The sequence below is a fragment of the Mytilinidion resinicola genome, assembly GCF_010093595.1.
Source record: "Mytilinidion resinicola strain CBS 304.34 unplaced genomic scaffold BDZ99scaffold_13, whole genome shotgun sequence".
Lineage (NCBI taxonomy): Eukaryota > Fungi > Ascomycota > Dothideomycetes > Mytilinidiales > Mytilinidiaceae > Mytilinidion > Mytilinidion resinicola.
Window position 1 is genome coordinate 566,820 of NW_022985449.1, and position 21,078 is coordinate 587,897.

General features: G+C 51.8%; 11 protein-coding genes across 11 annotated transcripts; 5 read left to right on the forward strand and 6 right to left on the reverse strand.

Annotated features, from left to right (window-relative positions):
• The first annotated feature begins 950 nt into the window (after positions 1-950).
• Positions 951-3,859, forward strand: BDZ99DRAFT_464664 (catalase). Its single transcript, XM_033720376.1, has 8 exons — positions 951-1,249; positions 1,431-1,678; positions 1,726-2,141; positions 2,191-2,355; positions 2,440-2,449; positions 2,510-2,591; positions 2,652-2,734; positions 2,821-3,859. Exons 1-8 carry the CDS (start codon positions 1,062-1,064, stop codon positions 3,714-3,716), a joined length of 2,088 nt encoding a protein of 695 aa, XP_033574716.1. The 5' UTR covers positions 951-1,061; the 3' UTR covers positions 3,717-3,859.
• Positions 3,860-4,072: 213 nt separating this feature from the next.
• BDZ99DRAFT_446615 (WD40 repeat-like protein) lies at positions 4,073-6,097 on the reverse strand (the record flags this gene model as incomplete). Its single annotated transcript, XM_033717978.1, has 3 exons — positions 4,073-5,104; positions 5,160-5,660; positions 5,720-6,097. The coding sequence occupies 3 exons, from the start codon at positions 6,095-6,097 to the stop codon at positions 4,073-4,075; spliced, it is 1,911 nt and encodes a 636-aa protein (XP_033574717.1).
• Positions 6,098-6,419: 322 nt separating this feature from the next.
• On the forward strand, positions 6,420-7,869 carry BDZ99DRAFT_65281 (uncharacterized protein). Its single transcript, XM_033728797.1, has 3 exons — positions 6,420-6,869; positions 6,933-7,315; positions 7,367-7,869. Exons 1-3 carry the CDS (start codon positions 6,463-6,465, stop codon positions 7,624-7,626), a joined length of 1,050 nt encoding a protein of 349 aa, XP_033574718.1. The 5' UTR covers positions 6,420-6,462; the 3' UTR covers positions 7,627-7,869.
• Positions 7,870-8,971: 1,102 nt separating this feature from the next.
• On the reverse strand, positions 8,972-9,487 carry BDZ99DRAFT_522375 (uncharacterized protein; the record flags this gene model as incomplete). The annotated part of the gene is made up of 1 exon (XM_033725699.1): positions 8,972-9,487. The coding sequence occupies one exon, from the start codon at positions 9,485-9,487 to the stop codon at positions 8,972-8,974; it is 516 nt and encodes a 171-aa protein (XP_033574719.1).
• Positions 9,488-9,717: 230 nt separating this feature from the next.
• Positions 9,718-10,485, reverse strand: BDZ99DRAFT_535381 (uncharacterized protein). The gene has a single exon (XM_033726559.1). It carries the CDS (start codon positions 10,227-10,229, stop codon positions 9,942-9,944), a length of 288 nt encoding a protein of 95 aa, XP_033574720.1. The 5' UTR covers positions 10,230-10,485; the 3' UTR covers positions 9,718-9,941.
• On the reverse strand, positions 10,223-10,758 carry BDZ99DRAFT_464667 (uncharacterized protein). The gene has a single exon (XM_033720377.1). It carries the CDS (start codon positions 10,684-10,686, stop codon positions 10,375-10,377), a length of 312 nt encoding a protein of 103 aa, XP_033574721.1. The 5' UTR covers positions 10,687-10,758; the 3' UTR covers positions 10,223-10,374.
• Positions 10,759-11,459: 701 nt separating this feature from the next.
• Positions 11,460-13,541, forward strand: BDZ99DRAFT_489361 (inositol monophosphatase; the record flags this gene model as incomplete). Its single annotated transcript, XM_033722978.1, has 2 exons — positions 11,460-11,511; positions 12,664-13,541. 2 exons carry the CDS (start codon positions 11,460-11,462, stop codon positions 13,539-13,541), a joined length of 930 nt encoding a protein of 309 aa, XP_033574722.1.
• Positions 13,542-13,930: 389 nt separating this feature from the next.
• Positions 13,931-15,119, reverse strand: BDZ99DRAFT_464671 (uncharacterized protein). Its single transcript, XM_033720378.1, has 2 exons — positions 14,807-15,119; positions 13,931-14,667 (listed from the first exon to the last, which is right to left on the reverse strand). The coding sequence occupies exons 1-2, from the start codon at positions 15,087-15,089 to the stop codon at positions 14,228-14,230; spliced, it is 723 nt and encodes a 240-aa protein (XP_033574723.1). The 5' UTR covers positions 15,090-15,119; the 3' UTR covers positions 13,931-14,227.
• A 1,047-nt stretch (positions 15,120-16,166) lies between these two features.
• Positions 16,167-17,724, forward strand: BDZ99DRAFT_572660 (uncharacterized protein). Its single transcript, XM_033728218.1, has 2 exons — positions 16,167-16,462; positions 16,531-17,724. The coding sequence occupies exon 2, from the start codon at positions 16,662-16,664 to the stop codon at positions 17,550-17,552; it is 891 nt and encodes a 296-aa protein (XP_033574724.1). The 5' UTR covers positions 16,167-16,462; positions 16,531-16,661; the 3' UTR covers positions 17,553-17,724.
• A 164-nt stretch (positions 17,725-17,888) lies between these two features.
• BDZ99DRAFT_446623 (WD40 repeat-like protein) lies at positions 17,889-19,498 on the forward strand (the record flags this gene model as incomplete). The annotated part of the gene is made up of 3 exons (XM_033717979.1): positions 17,889-18,273; positions 18,337-18,500; positions 18,606-19,498. The coding sequence occupies 3 exons, from the start codon at positions 17,889-17,891 to the stop codon at positions 19,341-19,343; spliced, it is 1,287 nt and encodes a 428-aa protein (XP_033574725.1). The 3' UTR covers positions 19,344-19,498.
• Positions 19,499-20,008: 510 nt separating this feature from the next.
• BDZ99DRAFT_392052 (uncharacterized protein) lies at positions 20,009-21,020 on the reverse strand (the record flags this gene model as incomplete). Its single annotated transcript, XM_033715763.1, has 3 exons — positions 20,009-20,491; positions 20,550-20,840; positions 20,898-21,020. 3 exons carry the CDS (start codon positions 21,018-21,020, stop codon positions 20,009-20,011), a joined length of 897 nt encoding a protein of 298 aa, XP_033574726.1.
• Between the last annotated feature and the right edge of the window lie 58 nt (positions 21,021-21,078).

The window sequence follows — 21,078 nt, forward strand, 5'->3', positions numbered from 1 at the left end:
ATACGCGATACGCTAGAGTCGGCGCCCCCGGCGTAGAGATCCAATAAGTTTCTTCCGGTACTTCTCCATCTGGCATCGGAGGTGTCCAAATTCTAGCCGCATATTGTATGTACATGTACCTGCGCGTTGACCCCTGACCTGACCGAGAATCCCGAGATGATGATGCTTTCCTCCTCATCTATCCGAGCAACGCCTGTCGGGCTGCCCTGGCACAGCGAGTAGCTATCCGCTATACAATGATGCTCCAAGAGCTGCAACGGAGCCGCGACCTTGTCGCTTTACCAAGCATCCTCCAGACACACCACATGCCACCTACCTATTTGTAATAATGCGATCTGGCCCAGCGAGCCCATACGCGTAATCGTAGTCTCACCGACGTAGGGTAGATCAGCGTTGCCAAGCCAGAAGCCTGCTGGGCAAAGCAAAGTCCCTCGATTTCTTTGCCGCCTCTGTGATTCGTTCCACCCGCTGGCTGCTTCACATATTCCCTGTGACTTCATTGCACTCGAAAAGTGCCGAAGTACTCCATGTTTTCTCTGTTCAATCTCAACGCACTTTTTCTTTGAAGCCGTACAGAATCACCGAGATCTGCTTGCAGGCAGGAGTGGTGCCAGCACTCGGGTTCGCCCGCCATAGTGGATTTAGTCACATCACCCCGGAGAGAGATCCAATTGCGGAGGCCGTGCCTGTCCTTGTGCACAAGTCATGCACGGGAATGCCGTGCTCGGTCGAGGTGACCGAGAGCCCTGTCACTTGCCTATTGGTAACCCACTCAGACTCTTCCTCGTGCCGTCATTGAAGGAGCTTTGCCCAAAGCACAACAAACAGGGTTTAAATCTTTTGGCTTATCCCACGCGCTTGCCACAATGGAACCAAGTATGTATCTTACGACAGGTCCCACAGTACTGATGACATCCTGGGACCTTGTAGTATAAAATGCGCGCCTTTCCCTCTCCTTGAAGATTTGCTCGTGACACCCTTGGATCTTCATCATGGTTGCTCTTCAAGTATTGCTTACGGCTGTAGTATATGGCCATGTCGTCGCGGCTCAATGCCCATATATGGGCGGTGAACTCAGAGCCCGAGATGTCCCCGCGTCGACCGACGATTTTCTCAAGCAATATGAGGTCGATGACACTGATGTCGTTCTGACCAGCGACGTTGGTGGGCCGATTTCGGACCAAGAAAGCCTCAAAGCTGGCGGGCGTGGCTCTACGCTGCTGGAAGATTTTATCTTTCGCCAGAAGATGTACGTTAATTTCCATCAAACCAGTAATCCTCGTGCCAATCTTCTTGGAGATGCGTTGAAAAACGGCCTAAATCATGTCTAAAACCCAACTTGAATAGCGTTCAAATACTCATCTCAATCATTCCAAACCCACGCTCCGTCCCAGCGCCCTTTTTTTTTTACTGACAGCTGATCTTTGCAGACAACATTTCGATCACGAACGCGTGCCAGAACGAGCAGTCCATGCTCGTGGTGCCGGTGCTCACGGTATCTTCACTTCTTACGGCGACTGGTCAAATATCACCGCGGCATCATTCCTTGGCTCCAAGGGCAAAGAGACACCCGTCTTCATCCGCTTCTCCACCGTTGCTGGCAGCAGAGGCTCTCCAGATACCGCTCGGGATGTCCACGGATTTGCTACTAGGTTCTACACCGATGAAGGAAATTACGGTAAGCCGCATAAAGCAACTTGGATGTAGTGACTGACAAGTGATCAGATATCGTCGGCAACAATATCCCCGTGTTCTTCATTCAGGACGCTATCAAGTTTCCTGACCTCATTCATTCTGTGAAGCCCTCTCCGGACTCGGAAATCCCGCAGGCTGCTACAGCACATGACACAGCCTGGGACTTTTTCAGCCAGCAGCCAAGCGCCTTGCATACTCTTTTTTGGGCCATGTCGCCAAATGGCATTGTCAGGTCTTTCCGTCATATGGACGGGTTCGGTGTCCATACTTTTAGATTTGTAACAGACGACGGTAAGACCAAATTAGTAAAGTTCAAGTTCCGCACGCTGCAAGGCAAGGCCAGCTTGGTATGGGAAGAGGCCCAAGCTACGTCCGGGAAGAACTCGGATTTCCACAGACAGGACCTTTTCGACTCCATTGAAAAGGGGAGGTTCCCGGAGTGGGAGGTACGTCCATTACTACTCTACTCAAAAGCTTTCAAATGACAAGGGATAGTTCGGCGTACAAATCATGGACGAGGAGGGCCAGCTCCGCTTTGGCTTTGATCTTTTGGATCCAACAAAGATTGTCCCCGAAGAGCTTGTACCTGTCACACCACTAGGAAAACTTGTGTTGAATCGCAACCCGAGGAACTACTTCGCGGAGACTGAGCAGATAATGGTAAGCATGCACGGATTCCCCTTATCCCCGACTCCCGATCATCAAAGAACAAAGAAACCTGCTGACGAGTTGTGCCTCTTATAGTTTCAACCAGGTCGGTGATCATGTTCTGTCCCACGTTATACGCATTTACTGACAATCGGCACGTGTAAAGCGCATATCGTAAGAGGAATTGATTTTACGGAAGATCCCCTCCTACAAGGCCGGCTGTTCTCGTACCTTGATACTCAACTAAAGTAAGTCCTCGCACTAAGTTCAGACCCCTCCACTCAAAACCTTGTACTCACTGCCCGTAGCCGCAACGGAGGACCGAACTTCGAGCAACTACCAATCAACCAACCTCGCGTACCAGTACACAACAACAACCGGGACGGCGCAGGTACGTGAAACGGTTTCTCATTCACATTCTCATTGTCATTATACTACTTTGTACTACAACGTAGTCTTCTAACATACCCACAACAGGCCAAATGTTCATTCCCCTCAACACTGCCGCCTACAGCCCCAACACGCTCAACAAAGGCTCGCCTGCGCAAGCCAACGAAACTATTAACAACGGCTTTTTCACCGCGCCCTCCCGCGGCGCCTCGGGCAAGCTCACCCGCGCCGTCTCCCCCACCTTCGCCGACGTCTGGTCGCAGCCCCGCCTCTTCTTCAACTCGCTGCTCCCCACCGAGCAGCAATTCCTCATCAACGCAATCCGCTTTGAAACATCCAATCTCAAATCAACCGTCGTGAAGAACAATGTTTTAATCCAGCTTAACCGTATCAGTCACGATGTGGCCGTTCGCGTGGCGTCCGCTATCGGGCTAGAGGCGCCTGCGGCCGACGATACGTACTACCACAACAACAAGACGAGCGGGGTGAGTGTGTTTGCGAAGAAGTTGCTGAAGTTGGACGGGTTGAGGGTAGCTTTTTTGACGACCGGGAAGGGGGATGATTCGAGTCTCAAGGGGTTGAAAGACGCATTTGCGAAGGAGAATGTGGATGTGGTCGTCGTTGCGGAGGTGTTGTCTGAGGGTATCGACGTCACCTACGCGCTCGCTGATGCCACGGCGTTCGATGGGATCATCGTCGGGGATGGGACAAAAGCGCTCTTCTCGACCGCGCAGGGGTACGGCAATGGCACCGCGGCGTCGACGCTGTTCCCCGCGGGTCGGCCGTTGCAGGTTCTGCAGGAGGGGTATAGGTACGGGAAACCGGTTGGCGCGGTTGGAGATGGGACGGCGGCGTTTGCGGCAGCGGGTATCAAGGAGGGTGATGGGGTCATCTTGCAGAAGAGCGGTGGGGATTTGAGCAAAGATTTCTTGGAGAGTCTAAGGAGTTTCAAGATCTTGAGCCGGTTCCCGTTGGATGCGTAGGGTAAGGGCGGTTGGTGTGTAGAATGCAGATTAGGCTACATATTTAATCACCGATGTCTTGCTAGCTGAGATATCTCTTATAGTGCTGTCAAGCAAACGAGATTAGAGCCCAGGCAGTGGGGTTCACGTGTTTAGCCCCGTTCTTGGTGTCTGCCAATTCCTGCTAATGCATACTTCATTGACAGTGATTCAGGTGCCCCGACAATGGTACGCTACGACTATCGCTGGACTTAAAGCCCCAATGTAGTAAGCCAGCAATTAAGAGCTTTATGCGATAGCACGTTTACGAAGATGCTCAGAAGATGGTAGTAATATTCCGTTGGTCAACCTATCCAAGCCTACCTCTGCATCAGCTCTTATGCTCGCACTTCCCAAAGCTTGATCATTCCTTGCTCATTTGCGACACTCAAGAAAGCTAGCGCCTCCTCTCTGTCGGCTTTCCCCCAGGCTATCGCTGTTATCCTCCCCAACGGTGTTTTGTCAGTCGGCCAATTCCTGTATACTGTACAGCTAGGCAGGTGAACTAGCCGCAGCGCATTTTTTTTCCATCGACTAGACATAGCTAGGAGCTGTCCATCTGGCGAAAAAGCGAGGTGAGATGTCGGGGTAGTAAGGTGATCCAGTACACGGGTTGGCTTCGGAGCTTTCGGGATGCCTCCATTTACAACTTCCTCATCGTCGCTGTCGCTGGATGGGATTTTCCGATTGGCACTCCAAGCCCTGCGATCATAGATATTGACGATGCCACTCGAACTTCCAACTGCGACCCACCTATCTCCGCCTATCCAACCGTCTCTTCCACTTTTTCCTCCGAGCGCTATCGTCGTCGTGCCCACAGCTCCGTCGTCTACCCATCTCGCCACCAGTCGCTTCTCTTCCACATTCCATTCTGAGACTTCACCGTTCTTAGATGCAATTGTGATGCCACGACCATCTCCCCACCAGGAAAAGTCTGCGATACCGCCAAGGCCATCTACCCTACATTGCGCAATCCATTGCAACGTATAGGCGTTGAGGAAGTTGACTACTCCGCCACCCTTGCGCGCGGTACCTTTCAACGCCATATATTGCCCATTCGGAGATAAAGAGAAGTCTTCCATACTTCTCTGTTCGTCCTGATGACCGTACACGCGAGTGACCTTCTCTACCAGGCCGGTCGTCAGGTTCCATATGTGAAAGTAGCGGCGTCGCGCACTGAGAAATACTCGAGAGTCGGTAGGGTGGAAGGCAGTCGTGGTGAGTGGATTTCTTTTGATGTGGAGGGACGTAAGGAGGGGGTTCGGATTAGGAGGATGTGGGTGGATATGGTGAAGGTAGAGGGTTGAAGCTGGACCGGACGATAGCAGGAGAGGAAGAGTCGGGTGGAAAGAGAGAGATGTGATTGCAGACTATGTAAGGAGGATTAGCAAATACAAGCATATATGGTTGTTGCAGAAAACGTACCGGTAGTGCTCCACTAATGTCCTTCATGCGCTGTATATCCAGAACCTCTGGTTGCAGTTTACGGCGCTTGTTCGACCTTGAATTCAATCCCTTAGTGAGCATATCTGCATCTTGCAACAGTTTTGCTAGCGGCTGGACGGAGATTGAATCCCTGTCCACGTCCATCTCGTCCGCAGACGAATCGGTATCGGAGCCTGAAGCATCTGACCTCCTTCGTTTCTTGATCGTGGCCGTACGCGCCCAATCTGGCGTGGGGTGTAGTCGCTCATACTGCTTTCGCAGCCTCTTGACATATTCTTTCCCGCTTATGACGTCCTCTTCCTCCGTCTTCCTGAGTTTCCTAAGTCGTGGCACGGAAGCCAAAGAGACTGATATTCTCTCGTCGTCGCTGTCTTCCCACGCAGGCTGTTCCCTGTGTTTGCCTTGAAACTCGCCATCCTCGCCATCAGAACCTCCCCCACCAGCGGGAGCGGGCCCAGGTCCGGAGTCGATGAAGAAAAGCTGTAGAAGGATTTATATTAGCTGGGGCTACTGAAGCAAATCCTAAATGTAAAACATACATCTGCATCGGCTAACCTGTCCAGCTCCATCCCATCTTCCTGGTCTTCTTCGTCATCTAGCCCTCTTTTCTCGTCAGCTGCCAACGACCTCAACCCCTCCCTGAACCCCACTGCATCTCCAAATACAGCCCTCTCTAGCGCTTCTTCAGTAGAATCCTTTTCCCAGTCACTTCCACTGATTTCTCCTTGCTCTTGCTCTTCATCGTCTTCGTGATCTTCCTCGCTATCATCATCATCGAACCCCGCGAATTCTTCTTGATCGTCGTCGGACGATTCGTCTGGTGTAGGCGCCTTGATCAGAGCTTGCGCATTCGTTTCCTCCGGCAGTTCTGGCTGCCGTTCTTTCTTGCTAGGCGCCTTCGCCTTTACCGGTGCCATTGTGGGTGGTTCAGTACCGTGTACAGAGTTGTGTTCAGTTTGCTGTGTCGCGAAATTTTCGAAGTCCAAAAATTTGGCAGGGATGTGAGCTATGCTTAAAGCCGAAGGACTGCTATTGGCTGAACTCTTTAGCACAGAACTGTTAATAGAAGAACAGTATTTAATGAGCATATGAGGGGGCTTATTATTCACGTTTCCTGTAGAGCTTTCACTGTTCGTCCCTTCAGCTGTGGGGTCTTGGAGGTGGAGAAGCTTTGTTCGCACGTGACATCGAATCGACCTCGCCTCTAAGTCCTCCACCACCCATACTCACCACCTCCATGCAACACGCCTGGGCACACCCTTTCACTATCTACAATCAAACTATGGCGGACCTAGACGCCAAACCCAGCGAACCACTCTTCCGAGCCTCGAAGCGCCGGAAGATATTCCGCAAAGCCGTCGAAGACGAATCGCACGAGATCACAAGCCCTCAATCCCTCGCCACACCCGAATCACATACCCGAACTCCTCAAGACAATGCCGAAACCGAAGGGCAAAAGGATGGAGGCCTCTCTATGGCCGAGATCCTCCGCCGCCGCAAGCAAGGCAAGACGCGCCGCGCCGGCATCGAGTTCTCGAACTCATCGCAAACCTCGACCCGCGCCGCCGCACCACCACCCTCCGACGCACTGATCCCCCATACCGATGACAATCGCTCCGCGGTCGATATCGCGGCGAAGCGGTTCGCACCACAAACGGGGAAGGTAGCAGACGTACACGATAAACACATGTGAGTGGGCCCTCCGCATACCATATCCATTGCGTTTCTTGAAACGGGGACTGATAGTTTAAGGATGGAATTTATAGACGCCAGAATGGCTGAGCTCCGTCATTCGCAGGCGGCACTAAGCATAACGACCCTCGATGACATGTCTACCGAAGAGCGCGCCACAGCGATTGCGGCGTCGGAGAAGGCGCGCGAGAGACAGCCGGCTGGCGTCGGGAAACTGCAAGAAATTGATTTGGGGCCGGATGCTACGGCGCAGAATATTGCGCGGACAGAGGCTGCGAGGAGGAAGATGGAGGGATTGCCGGACGATGAGCCACAGAGTGGGCTAAGGCCTGGGAAAGTGAGGCTTGGGAGAGATGGTAAGCCGTGGCGGGGCCGGAAAAGGCGGAATAGTGAGGATATCAAGCGGGATCTGCTCGTTGAGGAGGTACTCAGGGAGAGTAGGCGTAAGTTTCACCATACGCTGTAAATCCATGCATTCGCTAACTCTACGGTAGTGGATATGTACGATGAGCCTGAGGCCCTAGGGCACTCGGAAGGCGACCAGGCCGCCGACGACCTCCTAGCGGAGAGATTCAGACAGGAATTCATTGACGCAGTCGAGTCTCGAAATGTCAGACGTACGGCTCCTGCGCCTCCCGGCGCGGCTAAAGGCACGAAAGGAGAGGAGAGGCCCAAAGGGCCGAAGCTGGGGGGTAGTCGAAGTGCGAGAGCTGCGATGCGTGCTATAGAGGAGAAGGCTGCAAAGAAGAGGTGATGTATCGGAGCCTGAGATATTCTTAGGTGTCGTAATAGGCCCGGGAGCACTTGGGTAATAGCTAGGTGTTTGATTTCGGCTATTCAAGTATTCGATATCTCAGCTGTTGAATTAGTCCAACCCTCACGTCGAGGAACTTCCCCACTACAGATTGTTCTTCTCGAAGTGTCTTTCGGTGTGATTCGGGAGATAATTGTGGCTCCCCAGCACCCCTTCGAGACCTTCTCACAAGTCAAGATCCCGACCCAGATTTGAACCCTAGGGAAAGCCATCACACAAAATACCCCAAATCAGACCATTGATATCGGACAAAGAATCGGTCTGGTTCTAACAACACTCTCACGTCGTGAAAGCCGTAGAACTGATCTACAATATCTGGAAAAGACAACAGTAGATGATTTTCCGCACTTCATTGAAGGACCCTTCGCGTGCCAAACGGGTCGAAAAGCTGCTACCAATCCTAACTTTTCCTCCAAACCTCCTCAATGCAACGATTCTTTGCGCATAACAGTTCCAACTTCTCGCTTCCTCTATATCTCTTCTTCAATACCCTTTCAATAACCTCCTCCTCTTCAAAACTCCGCTCCATCCCTTCCGTACCGCCCAACCCGCCAGCCTCTCGTCCCGTTCAGCCTTCCATAGCCCTAGGGCAGAAAAGTCGTTTCTTGGTCGCTTGACTGAGACGAGCGCGCGGAGCCCACTAACAGTTTGTCTGGGGGTAGAGCACATATTGAGCGCTAGAGTGCGCTGGTGGTCCTTCGTAATGAGTAGTGAGCAGTGAGTAGTGGCAGCGTAGTGGTCACGTGAGTGAGACTGAAAAAGGGGGCAAAAAAGGAACTCGAGAACTGCTGGTAAGTACAGATGATCTTTCGACTCACCCGGTGGTACAGAAGAGCCAATTTTTAACGTTGAGACCTCACCCACGAATAGGTTTTGACAGCACTAACTCGACCACTGGGGTCCGGTCTAGGGGGCAACTGAGCGTTGTAGCAGATCTCGAGGAGAGCGAGCACTCAGCCCGAAGGTGCAGCTGAGTGGAAGGGGCTAGCGAGATAACACTTCGGGAGAAGTGCACAGTAACGGCAACCGACTCGACCAACGGGGCAAAGGCAGTAACGGCTCCTGCTTCCAGGTGTTGTGAACGGGAAGGCAGGAAATTTTTGTTTATTTATATCTTTAGTGGTGGTTTGTATTAGTGAATAGCCTTAAGTCGGCTTTCTGTACGCTGTACTCACCGAGGTGTTCCAGCGATACATACAAATTCACTTCTATATTTCCTTTTGCTTGGCAGCCACCTACATTACCCCGGAGCCGCCCTCAGTCATTATATTGGGTTGAGAGCCATTCACACGAGAAGAATGCGGCTAGAAGGAGAAGCACGGCCGAGCCAGCCACGGGGTATGTAGTCTGTCAACGACAGGGCAATCCCCACCCCAACTCGCTCATACGCTCCAGGAACAACAGGGGATTCTTGAACGATTAATTGGTAATAGCCATACCCACTTTCCCCTGTCATCGAGTTTTTAACAGAAACCGTGTTCAAGATAACACACGTGAAGTTCAGCGGTTGGTTCGACTCGTCATCGAAGGAAATCACTCCCTGTATGTCACGGTCCTGTTCTCCTTGAATAATGAACTGATTAAATCGAGGTAGGTCTCTTGATATCTCGTTTGTGTCTTTTCCCGGGTTAGTCCAGCAATCTTGCATGATCCAGTTGTCGAGAAAATTTGTTGCGTCGCCTGCGGGTAATCTCGAGGCTTTCCAGAAATGGGCCCTTAGATGAAGAGTGCCGCGATTCGCGATGTTGGTCTCGCATACCCGGGGTCTGCCCGTGTCGTACTCAGCATAGTAGGTTGCCATTCGGGTCTCACCTTCCCAGGCTGCCCAACTCGCTAAGCAATCTTGCTGAAATGTCAAGGGAGATTTGAGCATACACATCTTGAGCGCCTTCTAATCTAGTTAATGGGTCATGAGACCCACACCAGAAGAGCCCTCTTGCGATGTCTTCAACCCACAAGCCTTGAAAATACGTCTGGCGAATCAGAGTACTCATTTCTTGGGCGAGACCAGATATAGCAGGGAGCTTGTCGCTAGCTTGAGTTAAATCGCACTGGTTGTACGTTCGAACAACTCTAGACCAGAAGCGGTGCTGTGCGCTGTGAACTCTGTCAGGATCAGGACTTCTTCCAAACAGAGAGTGATTCTTGATCAGCGCCGCAACAACTCTGAGAGTCTGCAACATATGGTAGCCGTTCGTCATCCTTGCTATTGCCGTTGCTTCGAGCATGAGCCGATGGAAGATTCGTGGTTTCGACTACAGATTATGGGTAAAAGGCGTTGGACCGTTGTCAGATTGGGCAAAGACGCCTTCTTGACACTCGAAAAAGAGCTGCTGAGAAGCATAAGGGATAATTCGACGAGAAAGAATGCGTTCTTGTACTACCCATCCTCTTTTACTCCACTCGTAGCGTGCAAGTTCTTCTCCGAGGTCGCGAAGCTCATGTCCATTATCGACCTGTCTGGATAGGAAAAGGCCTTCGCCGCTATGCCGCGCTGAAGTTGCTGCCAGGGTGCAGAGCGCGAGCTGAAATATCCTGCCCATGTTGGCGGATTCATTATTCCAATCCAGGTCGTCATCCTGGATGATACAGAGGGTATCAACCCAAAGAAAGCGAACACCTAGCTGACGAGTCGTGATTACAGCATCATTGATAGTTGCTGGCAAGAGAGGGAAAGGTATGGCATCCTCAAAATCGCAGATGTTCGATCTCGTCGTCTTGAGATGATTGTTGGGTCGTTCCCCAACAGTAACTCAACGCAAGATATATGCCCATCTGGCCCTCGGTAGCAACCAACTTGGGCGGAGTTCCTCGATCGTCACCCACTTCGATGATCCTTGTGGGTAAGGCATTTCCCGGCAATCCGTCTCTTACTAGGATACCAGAGATCGTCTTCCTGCATAGCTCATGATGGTCTGTGCATGATTTGAGCCATGCTCGAACGACACCGGAGTCCTCGAGGGAATTAGTGACGGGACTGCGTGTATGAAGCTTGCTCATTGCATGCTCTACTCCGTGGTCTGAGGTGGCTCGACGAAGTATCAGGCAGGTCAAATGCTCATGATGGATAATATGTGAAGCAGGACTATAGTAGTCGATTTCACGACCGTGAACTACAGGCGGTCTGTCTTCGGCGGATGTCAGGGAGAGGTGAGCGCCAAGACATGGAGGAGATCGGAGATCGACCAAAGAACCTCGACTAAGCAGCCATATTGGGGTTAGCGTTGTTCTATCGCACCGGGACTAATTATAGCACTTTCACTTCAAATTGTCCTCACACTTCAAGGAGAAACAGGACAACCTGTGCAGAGGAGATTGAATATTCAAAAAGAGCTACTCTCACAGGCTAGAGATTGCACTTCATGATCTGTTGCAAGGAGGTGTTTGAAGCGTGGTGCACGGTCCAATCTTGAGATATCCACAATGCATGCCTTCTCGCCAATGTATCTTCCGGTGTACCGCACACGTCCATCGCTCACAAGCAACCCAAAATGACAATGCCGTATCGCATGCGTGTATCTCAAGATAGCTGCCGAGCGGTGTGAGTGTTCAGGATGCCCGCGGACGCTCGGAGCGGACAAGCAATCTCTCCGTGACGCGCGAGGAAATTTCCTAGACGGCCGTCCTTGAGGAGACCGGAGAGGCCAAACCCCAGCTTACAGGCCCCAGATCTAGCCAGCTCATTCGCGAGAAGGGACTTCCCGGGTTCAGGTCCACTATTGGCCTTCGCAGTAGTGGAGTGTCTATCAGACTCCACATGCCGATCGAGCAGAATGGTCAACACCTTGACTCAATTGCTCCTAACGTCCAATCGCGGCGCCTCGGGTGCGTTCGGAAGTGCAGACAGCGTGGTCTGGCACTGTGCCTCAAGCCATTTGATGAAGTCGCAAGGGAGAGTCAACGGGAGGTTGGCCTGAGCCTTATACAAGCTTTGGCGGCACTGGAGTGCTAGCTATTCACGGCTCGCCCGACCGCATCCGGGCCCCGACATCGCGTGGTTGTCGAACAAGCTCCCCGGCCCCCGTCTTTTGACTCGCGTGGCTGATAAGTAAGCCCCTGCCCGCATCCTGGCGACGATGGCCGACCGGAATGATTGCCGAGGTTCTGGCCCCAAATCAGGCCGGACTGGTGAAGGGTCGGAGAGAATGAGGGCCAAATATCAGGACCACTATCACAAGCTGGCCGTTGCTTGTTGCACCGCCGGCTTGGGTCAAGGACCTACCTGCTATCTCTCCCCTGCCTGTGCAGCACACTGAATCTTGGAAACGGCAATCCGTGTGCTACTGGTTAGAGCGTGCAGCAGCCTCCAGGTTCAATATCAACCACCAGTTCACCACGTTGCGCCCACAATCGCGTGCTGTTGCTCAAGCTGCTCTCTTAAAGCCCCTCTCCCCCTCTGTGCCGGCTCCTGTGCCCCATCTCTCGTCCCTGCTCCGATTAATCGTTATCTATTGTGCTCTATTGCTCCTTTGCTTGGAAGAGATAGCTGTGTCACGTACTGACGTTGCCATCCCCAGTCTCAGTGACGTCTGTTTCCGATCTTCCTTATCAATCTAAAGTATCACGTTATCAGCCGGCGAGATTGACAATTCAGTTGAGTTGAACTTGCCGACGCGTTGGATTTGTGTTTGCTCCTTTGCTATATCTTCTTCCACGGAGCAGCTTCCCCTTCCTTGCTCAACCATTAAAACCACCAACACCAACCCTACGTCCACCACACTTCTGAGCACCCTCTCGAGCAAAACCAAGTTCTGGAGAATTCCCGCTTCGAACCACATTGTGGGCAAGACTTCCAGACTCCTGATTTCAGCCTTCCTCGTCCGGAAATGGCTCCTTCAACCAATTCCTCCGCTCTAGCGACACCAGAAGTCTCAGACTACAGCTCGGCAAATACGCCCGCAACCTCAATCACATCCTCCATCTCATCCTTCCAAGATGTGAACAAGGCTCTGCTAGACTGCCTGATCGGCCAATTAGACCTTGTATCAATCAAAGACACCCTCGTCTCAATCGCCCAGGAAGGAGGCGACATGATGCTCGCTGCGGACCCGTCCGTGGACACTTCCGATTCAAAAAGGAACAGCAGCGATCGAGTGACCGCAACCGACAAGGCCGTGGAGAACATGGTGTCCTCGCGCCTCAGGGCCGCGTACCCTGACTTCGAGTTCCTCGGAGAAGAAACCCTGAAGGACGGCCAGAAGCTTGGTGATGCACCTACCTTTGTCTGCGACCCTATCGACGGGACACTGAACTTCATCCACGGCTTCCCCAACACCGCCATCTCGCTCGCGCTCACAGTGTCCAAGAAGCCCGTAGTCGGAGTCGTGTTCAACCCATTCCGCAATGAGCTCTACACAGCCATCAGAGGCCGCGGCGCCTTCCTCCAAAAGACAAACGGCTCCATTCACAAACTACCAATTCGCCAGAATCCCACTGCCCTCACTGGTCTAAACGGCTGTCTCGTAGCCATAGAATGGGGCAGTGAGCGTAGCGGCCCCAACTGGGATCTCCGAACCGACATGACCCGGAAGCTGATGAGCGCGAAATCGGTGGGTGGCGCAATGGTGCACTCTATCCGCTGCTCTGGCTCCGCAGCACTCGACTTCTGCTACGTGGCTGCAGGCAGCATCGATGTCTTCTGGGAAGGCGGATGCTGGATCTGGGACATCTGCGCTGGATGGATCATCCTCGAGGAAGCGGGCGGAATGGTGGCGAGTGCTAATCCTGGTGATTGGGACCCGAGTTTGGAAGGGCGGCTGTATCTAGCTGTGAGAGGAGCCGCGAGCGGCCAGGAGGAAGTGATTGAGGAGATGTGGGGCTGCATGGGGGAGCGAAAATTCGTGTTCGCCAAGTAAGCCGGATGAACGACGCACGAACGAACGACACAAAAGTACCATCGAGATCGATCTTCTCCTACTCGATATCTTTCGGTTTCGGGTTGCAAGCGACATAGATTCGGTGTTTTCATTTTCACTTGGGCTCTCTGCGTGGATACCCTCGGTTTCTTCTTCTACGAATGGTTCTCACACGGGCTGCAATAGTTGAAGATTTCGGATTTCTTAAACCACGGTGGTGAAAATAGCATGGAGCTGATTATGCCTGCGTTTCCAGTCTTTTGTTCGCCTCCTATACCATCTAGACTGTGATTTCACAAGGGCATGAGGCCTTCTATAGATACCTTTATCGAGGAACGGGCTACTTGCATGAAGCGAGAGGCTATAATTAAAGACATAATCGTTTTGATTCTATCAGATATGATGAAGTCCGAGACTTGACTTCAGTATGCGATGAAAAGGAGTTTTAGACCCGAAAAGCTCTGTCATAGATTTAGATACGGCCAAACGATGTTTCGTAGGAATAGCAGAGGGGTGGATTGAATTTTTGGAAATTGAATGAGAGTGAAAAAGAAAGCGAAATCCATAAGCATGTATATCGACAAAGTAACCTCTTGGCAAACATTAAGAAGAATAACGATAATCACTTTCTTTACTAAGACGAATCCAAAGTCACTATCTTTTCAAGGACTTTACCCAGTATCACGCTACTTCTTGGCTTGATCGTCCATATGTTTTTTATGGGAGTCCAGAACCGCCGATGGGATCTTCTTGAGGATATCCTGGATGGAATCAGATAGTTGAGCTGCTTTGGTGCATTCAGTATGATCCTCGATGGTGTGGTTGTACCTACTCCCCTCACATGACTTGTGAAAATATATCGTTAGATCCATGAGCGATTTCGAAAGCTCATTGATGTTTCTCGGTACTTCTGAGGCTGTAGGGCGTTTTGGGAATAACCCAAGCTGATGGAAGCCTCGAACTAAAGAACCGACAACGGAGGCATGACATGCTTCGACACTTTGTCGGTTATCACTTGGCTGGCTAACCACACAGGCATGGGTAGCGGCAAGAACGGCGTCGAACTTCTTGTAGCACGTGTCTAGAAGAGCTGATATGGTGTCCTGTCTGACTCTGACGATGGTTTCTTGAAATGTAGTCAGTTTTCGAAATTGCTGTTTGAGTGCATTCAAAGCTCCTGTAATACATAATTGTGATTTGAAAACTACTTGAGAGTCTTGATAGCGAAATGAGTTATAAGATTATGGGAGCCGTCTCGTACTCACCGATGGAGTCTAGTGGCATCGTTGGACCGAGAAAGTCGCCTCCACTGTTCAAGCACTCTCCATCCGGACCTTTGATGGTGAACAGAACTAGCCTTGATGAAAGGGACTGATATATGCTGTGGTAGCCGAATGTCCAAGCGATGAACAGTGACTCCTCGTATCCATTCTGGAGAGATAGCTCCTCAAGGTCCCGGCTCCAGGCAGTGACGAACGGTCGCACAATCTTTACAGTGTCATACTTATCGCATATCACGGCAAGGTCGAGCAGTCGATGGAACGGCATTGGGCTCGCAGGCGGAAGTTGGGAGAAATGTAGATGGGCTACCCTGAGTACGACGAGTAATGCTTCTTCGTCGTCATCAGGAAACTCGACCTGGGAAGCCTGGCTCTCCGCAAACCGATTGCTAAACATGGCCTTCCAAACCGGGCTAGCTAGGCGCAGAACCCGAGAGGACACGCGAATCCTTGTTGATAGAGTTCCAACAATGAGGGTGACGTCGCCGTCATCATCCAAGATGATACTTTCGGACAATCGCTCCGGCCAGTCAGCTAAAGAAGTGACCTGGCCTTCCCGTTGCTTTCCTTTACCCTTCTTAGAGCTCTTGCCGAACACACTTACTAGAGAAGCAACCTTCTCAGTATTCCCTAGTGAGAAGTCAAGCTCTGCAATTGAAGTGCCTTGCTTAGACTCTGTTGGCTCAGCAGGTCCCGACACCGGAGCATCTGGCACCGTGATAGCTTCCACGGCGAAAGCTTTTTTATTTCGCCCTTTTTTAATCTTCTTTGGAGTGAGTTTCTCCATGATCTCGGGCTCCGGATCTGCCCCTCCTTTGTTCTCACCAAACCCATCATCATTTCTCTGTTTGGAGGAGCTACTAGTGGCCCAATCCATGTCGTTCCACGCACGACTAAGAGTAGCTAGGAGGCATGTAGTTCCGGGTCGAAAGTAATTATGGAATTTGAGGACTTCGCTGAGGACAGTTAAAGATACGAATGCACGGAAATCATGGAGGGTGATTGAGGGCCAGATAAGCAATGGAAAAGCAATTGTGGGTGTAACGTCGGCTTGCTGCATTCTGACGTGTCACAGTTACAAAGCATGTCGGGAATGCTTAGAGCGGTAGAACAAGCCCAGCACTGGCAAGGATATATATCAACCTAACGGCCTCTGATAAGGGAGTCGGTGTCATCAAATCCAGTCCCTCTGCTAGGAGATTGTGGAGCATGATAAAGGAGGCAGCGAGGTTAGTTCAATTCGAGCCGGAGCGGAATAACTATCAGCCGAAGGACCTCTTCTTTACCACCTTCTTCGTCATTACATTCTTCTGAAAGCGATCTAGAGCATCACAGGATGCGGCACCAAAGCATTCGAGACGGCCGTTGAATTGAAAGAAAAAAATCAACTCTAACAGTAGATTGGGCTTTCCTTAGCCTCGATTGCCATCAACGTTCGACCAAGACTAGAATATCTTACGCCAAGAACGTTGACACCTTTCTTCCTGAACTGTGTAGAATTTCCAAACCCCAGCTCTGTTGTGCATCGCAGTAGCGAGCCGCTATGTTATATGCTTTTCTCTTCCATCGCTCGTCGATCCATTAGTCGTCTTAGTAGCGAGGCACCGCAGGCTAGGCCGGTCTGAGGTGGTCCAGTTCAAAGTCAGTGGGTTACGACGGTTTCGAAACCGGCCCGAAATCCACCTTCAGGTAATTGACAATTGGTCCAGAAATTCTTGTAACCATCGAAGCAACCCAGACAGCGTTGAAGAAACGTAGAAAGTCTTCCTGATACGTACGGGCTTAGCTGTTGTTGCATACTGCAAGCGCACCTTACACGCACGATACCATCCGATACCATATGGCTGCGGAACCACTTCCTATTAAGGGCCTATCCTTTGGACAAAGGAAAGATCGCCGCCGCTCAATCAACCGCTCGCTCCTTTCCATCACTCCAGAGAACTCCAACTTACAATTCGCGTCGCCACTCTTTTCCGTGCTACCTGCGGAACTTCGTAATCAGATCTTCGCTCTCGCATGCTCTCAGTATCGCGACACATCCCGTCTAGTCAAAGGCATACACCCAAGAGTCTGCCGTCCCAGTCATCGACATCCCGTCCGAACATGCACCTCACTGCTCCGGACCTGCAGGTTGATCTACTACGAGACCCACGTAATCCCTCTCCAGAGCGCAACGCATTATGGTGACACAGTGAGAGCCTGGCCAAACTACGTTTTCCACCTCACGAGAGCACAACAGCTAAATTTGTTCCACTTGCACGTCTCTGTCTATGACTATGGCGACAGGGACCTTAAATTCTTCGACAAGTTTACCCGGGGCGACGGGATGTACTGGAAAAGGATCACTGTTCTAAAGAATTGGTATACTAGGATGCCTGACCTGTGGGTACGCCCAGAGGGAACACGGCCGAGCCATGCCCTCCCAATCCAAGTGCCGCTATCCTGCTCAGAATTTGTGTTCGAGCTGGAGGTATTGCCAGTATGGGTCAAAAAGAATGAGTATCGAGGCATGGAGGAGGCGGAAGAGTATGTGCGGCGGATGGAGACGTACAAAGTCTTGAAGATAGATGGCTCATCTTTCGCGCGAGCTCCATCGAGAGTTGAGCGCTTTAGTTGGACTGCGCCGAACAAACCGGAACTCGACACAAGGGCCGCGGTTGATATGGAGAACGTGGCGCCTAAATGCGACGTTTTTAGGATTGTATGGAAGGGAGACGCCCACTTTAATTGAAATCAGTGAGCTTTATCATTGGACAACAGCACACACCAACAGAGCCATACCGATGTCGTTTAAGCTGGCTGATGGTCAAGAATAGTCTATCCGGCTATACATCTTTAATTTCAAAATCTAGCAAGGCCATGTATGGTGTATGATAGCCAATCTCGATGAAATTGTATCAACTACGAGATTGCTTACTGTGTGCGATCAGTTTGTGAAGTTCTATTCACTAAGATGTGGAGTGAATGTAGGCCACGTGAGAGTGTGATCGAAAGTACGCAGATCATGACACCGTTCTCTAACATTTTCCACGCCGAAACAGCAATCCTCAAAACGAAACAACCAACTATGGAGTCTACAGAACGCTCCCCCAAACGTCGCCGCTCCACCGACGGCTATGTAGAGTCGCCACCCCGCCGTCGCTCTCTATCCCGCTCTCCGACCCACGCATCCCCCAAATACAACCTTATTGAGCGACCAGCGCGTCGCAGTTACAGTCGCGCCGACAGCGACGACGAAGCAGACAGACGATACTACCGCGATCGACGGTCACCGCGCTCGACGAGATCGCGGTCAAGACGACGCTCGAGGTCCCCGTCCGGGACCATTGCGACTCCTCCGCCCGACAAACCTACTCAATTACATTACAAGCCGCACTTGATACTGCGGGGACACAAGAAGGGGGTGGCCGCGGTCAAATTCTCACCAGACGGGCGGTGGATAGCCAGCTGCTGTGAGTATGCTGCAAATCTGAGGCATTCAGTGAACTGGAATACTGATGTAACTGTCTTCACAGCATCGGATGCAACAATCAAGATCTGGGACGCGAGAACCGGGGAGCTAGCACACACCCTCGAAGGCCATCTAGCTGGAATATCAACCATAGCATGGAGCCCCGACTCGAAAATCCTCGCCTCAGGCTCTGACGACAAGTCTATCCGGCTGTGGGACGTGACTACAGTGAGCCTCCCTAACCTCGCTATCGAATTCAAGCCCCATTCCAATGTCACACCTCTACGAAGAATGCTACCTAAAGACAATGACTAACCTCTCTTCCACCACCAGGGCCAACCCCAACCCGTACCCCTCCTAGGTCACCACAACTACATCTACGCCCTAGCCTTCTCCCCAAAAGGCAACATGCTCGTCAGCGGCTCCTATGACGAAGCCGTCTTCCTCTGGGACGTGCGCGCCGCCCGCGTCATGCGCTCCCTCCCCGCGCACTCCGACCCCGTCTCCGGCGTCGACTTCGTACGCGACGGCACTCTCATCGCCTCCTGCGCATCAGATGGGCTCATCCGCGTGTGGGACACGGCAACCGGCCAATGCCTGCGAACACTCGTACACGAGGATAACGCACCGGTCACGAATGTGCGGTTCAGCCCAAACGGAAAATATGTGCTAGCCTGGACGCTGGATAGTTGCATACGGCTTTGGAATTATGTGGAGGGCAAGGGGAGGTGCGTGAAGACGTATCAGGGGCATATAAATAAGAAGTATAGTATTGGTGGTGCATTTGGGGTGTATGGGACGCGGGACTACCTGTATGCATTTGTGGCGAGCGGGAGCGAGGACGGCAGCGTTGTGCTGTGGGATGTGAGTTCGAAGAATGTGATGCAGAGGCTCGAGGGGCATGAGGGGGCGGTGTTGGGCGTCGATGCGCATCCTACGCAGCAGGTGATTGTGAGCGCGGGGTTGGATCGGACGGTGAGAGTGTGGAGGGTGGAGGAAGGCCATGGGGAAGCAGTTGCGGGGCCTAAAATAGATAGAGAGGTTGAGACAGTAGTGACAGAGGAGAGTTGAGCGATTGAAGAAATCATGGGCTTGCTTCAGGCGCGGTTTCAAATTCCATGATACCCGGAACTTTTGGACTTAAGTATGTGGAGGCTTCTAATTCTACTACATGCCGTTTTGATAGCTGCATCTCACGATTGATTTACACCACTTGTACCTCCGACATGAATGTTATAGTTACGTGCCCTCAGATAAGTACCTCATGATCGACGTAAATATAGGAAAGGGTAGGGCATGTGATCGGGGTAAGAGGTAGAGTAGAGTGTGATCCCCTGTGGACGGATGTCGGCTTAACTTTGATCGGACTAGTTGAGTTAGTTAGGGGGACTGAAATAGCGGTATGAATATACGTCTGTTCTCTGAAAACGTCTGAGGTTGAGCCGGGAAGAGAACGCCTTCCAAGAGCATAAATGCCTAATAAGATTCCGAAGAAAGTGATTTTGACCATTTCTTACGTAGAGTTCACATGGCTTCTACATATCGCAGTATAGGATACTAAATGAAGAAAAATCACGATCACTTGAATACCGGAAGAGCTTTCCAGTTCTATCTACATTTAGTCTCTGGAGGCAAACTTAACTCCATTTAGAGTTTCAACATGGTTCGAGTACCAGTACCATCGCAGTCGAGGGTCAAGAACTCAATAAAATAACATACAAGTATATACAAACTCACTATAGAGCGCCATCCGTACGCAAGGTCTCATTGCCCCACGGCTCGCTCGTCAACGAGGTCAACCCCTTTGCGGGCTCGCAGCTTTTCCTTCCGCTCAACGGCCCAGGCGTTGGTACCTTCACCCCCCCAGCCTCATATGCCCGTCCTTGCTCATTGATCTCGCTCCCGCTCTTCACGTTCCTGTCGTCGCCTGTTATGGCGCCCTTGCCAGCCTTGCTACCTAGTCCCGCTTCCCCAGGCGGCGCGCCAGTCGCTTCAGCGGCGTGTTGCAGGGCCTTCAGTAGAGATACAGTGGTGTCGTATGTCAAATCTTCATAGTAGTCGTCGTTGATCTGGACCATGGGGGCGTTGGCACAGGCGCCGAGGCACTCTACCTCTGTGAATGTGAAGAGGCCGTCCTTGGTAGTCTCGCCGTGGTGGATCCCGAGGTGGTCACCAATGGCTTTCATGATGGAGTCGCTGTCTCGGAGCATACACGGTGTCTATAAAATCCCGTTAGATACCTCCATATAAGCCCAGTCCCCAAATTGTTCAACGTACCGTCGTGCAGCACTGGACGTGGAACCGGCCCACCGGACTCCGGTTGTACATGGTGTAGAAGGTCGCCACCTCGTAGACTCGCATGGGAGGCATTTCCAGCAGCCGAGCCACCTCATTCATGACGCTGATACTGGTGAAGCCGTGCTGGCGCTGCCCCAGATCTAGGAGCGGCATCACGGCGGCCTTCTTGTATTGGCTAGGGTACCGACTTAGGATCTCCTTGATGATCTTCTCATTCTGGGCGGTGAACTTGAAGGGAATAGAAGGGTTGTTGACGGATGAATCGCGGTGCTGTTCGTCATGTTAGCAGGTGTTCCTAGTGTTGGCGTCGGGGGAATTGCAGCGTACCACCTGCAGCGAGTCGCTACGAGACGGCGTCTTTGCGGTGAACGATCGCCATTGAGGCGTCTGAAACTGCCGAAGGACCCGGGGAGCACGTCGGAGGACGAGCGGTGCCAGTTTTGAAGCCATTGCGGGGTGAGGAGGATGGATGATGGCGTTCCAATGATGCCGTGAGGTTCATCTTGAA

Bases quoted from the DNA above. Each gene is read 5' to 3' on its own strand.
- BDZ99DRAFT_464664 (XM_033720376.1), top strand. From the start codon at position 1,062: ATGGGCGGTGAACTCAGAGCCCGAGATGTCCCCGCGTCGACCGACGAT. The intron at 1,250-1,430 runs GTACGTTAATTT...TGATCTTTGCAG, and splicing joins TTTATCTTTCGCCAGAAGAT to ACAACATTTCGATCACGAAC. The intron at 2,735-2,820 runs GTACGTGAAACG...TACCCACAACAG, and splicing joins CAACAACCGGGACGGCGCAG to GCCAAATGTTCATTCCCCTC.
- BDZ99DRAFT_65281 (XM_033728797.1), top strand. From the start codon at position 6,463: ATGGCGGACCTAGACGCCAAACCCAGCGAACCACTCTTCCGAGCCTCG. The intron at 6,870-6,932 runs GTGAGTGGGCCC...TGATAGTTTAAG, and splicing joins GACGTACACGATAAACACAT to GATGGAATTTATAGACGCCA. The intron at 7,316-7,366 runs GTAAGTTTCACC...ACTCTACGGTAG, and splicing joins GGTACTCAGGGAGAGTAGGC to TGGATATGTACGATGAGCCT.
- BDZ99DRAFT_535381 (XM_033726559.1), bottom strand. From the start codon at position 10,229: ATGGGCAGGATATTTCAGCTCGCGCTCTGCACCCTGGCAGCAACTTCA.
- BDZ99DRAFT_464667 (XM_033720377.1), bottom strand. From the start codon at position 10,686: ATGAGCAAGCTTCATACACGCAGTCCCGTCACTAATTCCCTCGAGGAC.
- BDZ99DRAFT_464671 (XM_033720378.1), bottom strand. From the start codon at position 15,089: ATGCCGTTCCATCGACTGCTCGACCTTGCCGTGATATGCGATAAGTAT. The intron at 14,668-14,806 runs GTGAGTACGAGA...CTACATTTCAAG, and splicing joins GATGCCACTAGACTCCATCG to AAACCATCGTCAGAGTCAGA.
- BDZ99DRAFT_572660 (XM_033728218.1), top strand. From the start codon at position 16,662: ATGGCTGCGGAACCACTTCCTATTAAGGGCCTATCCTTTGGACAAAGG.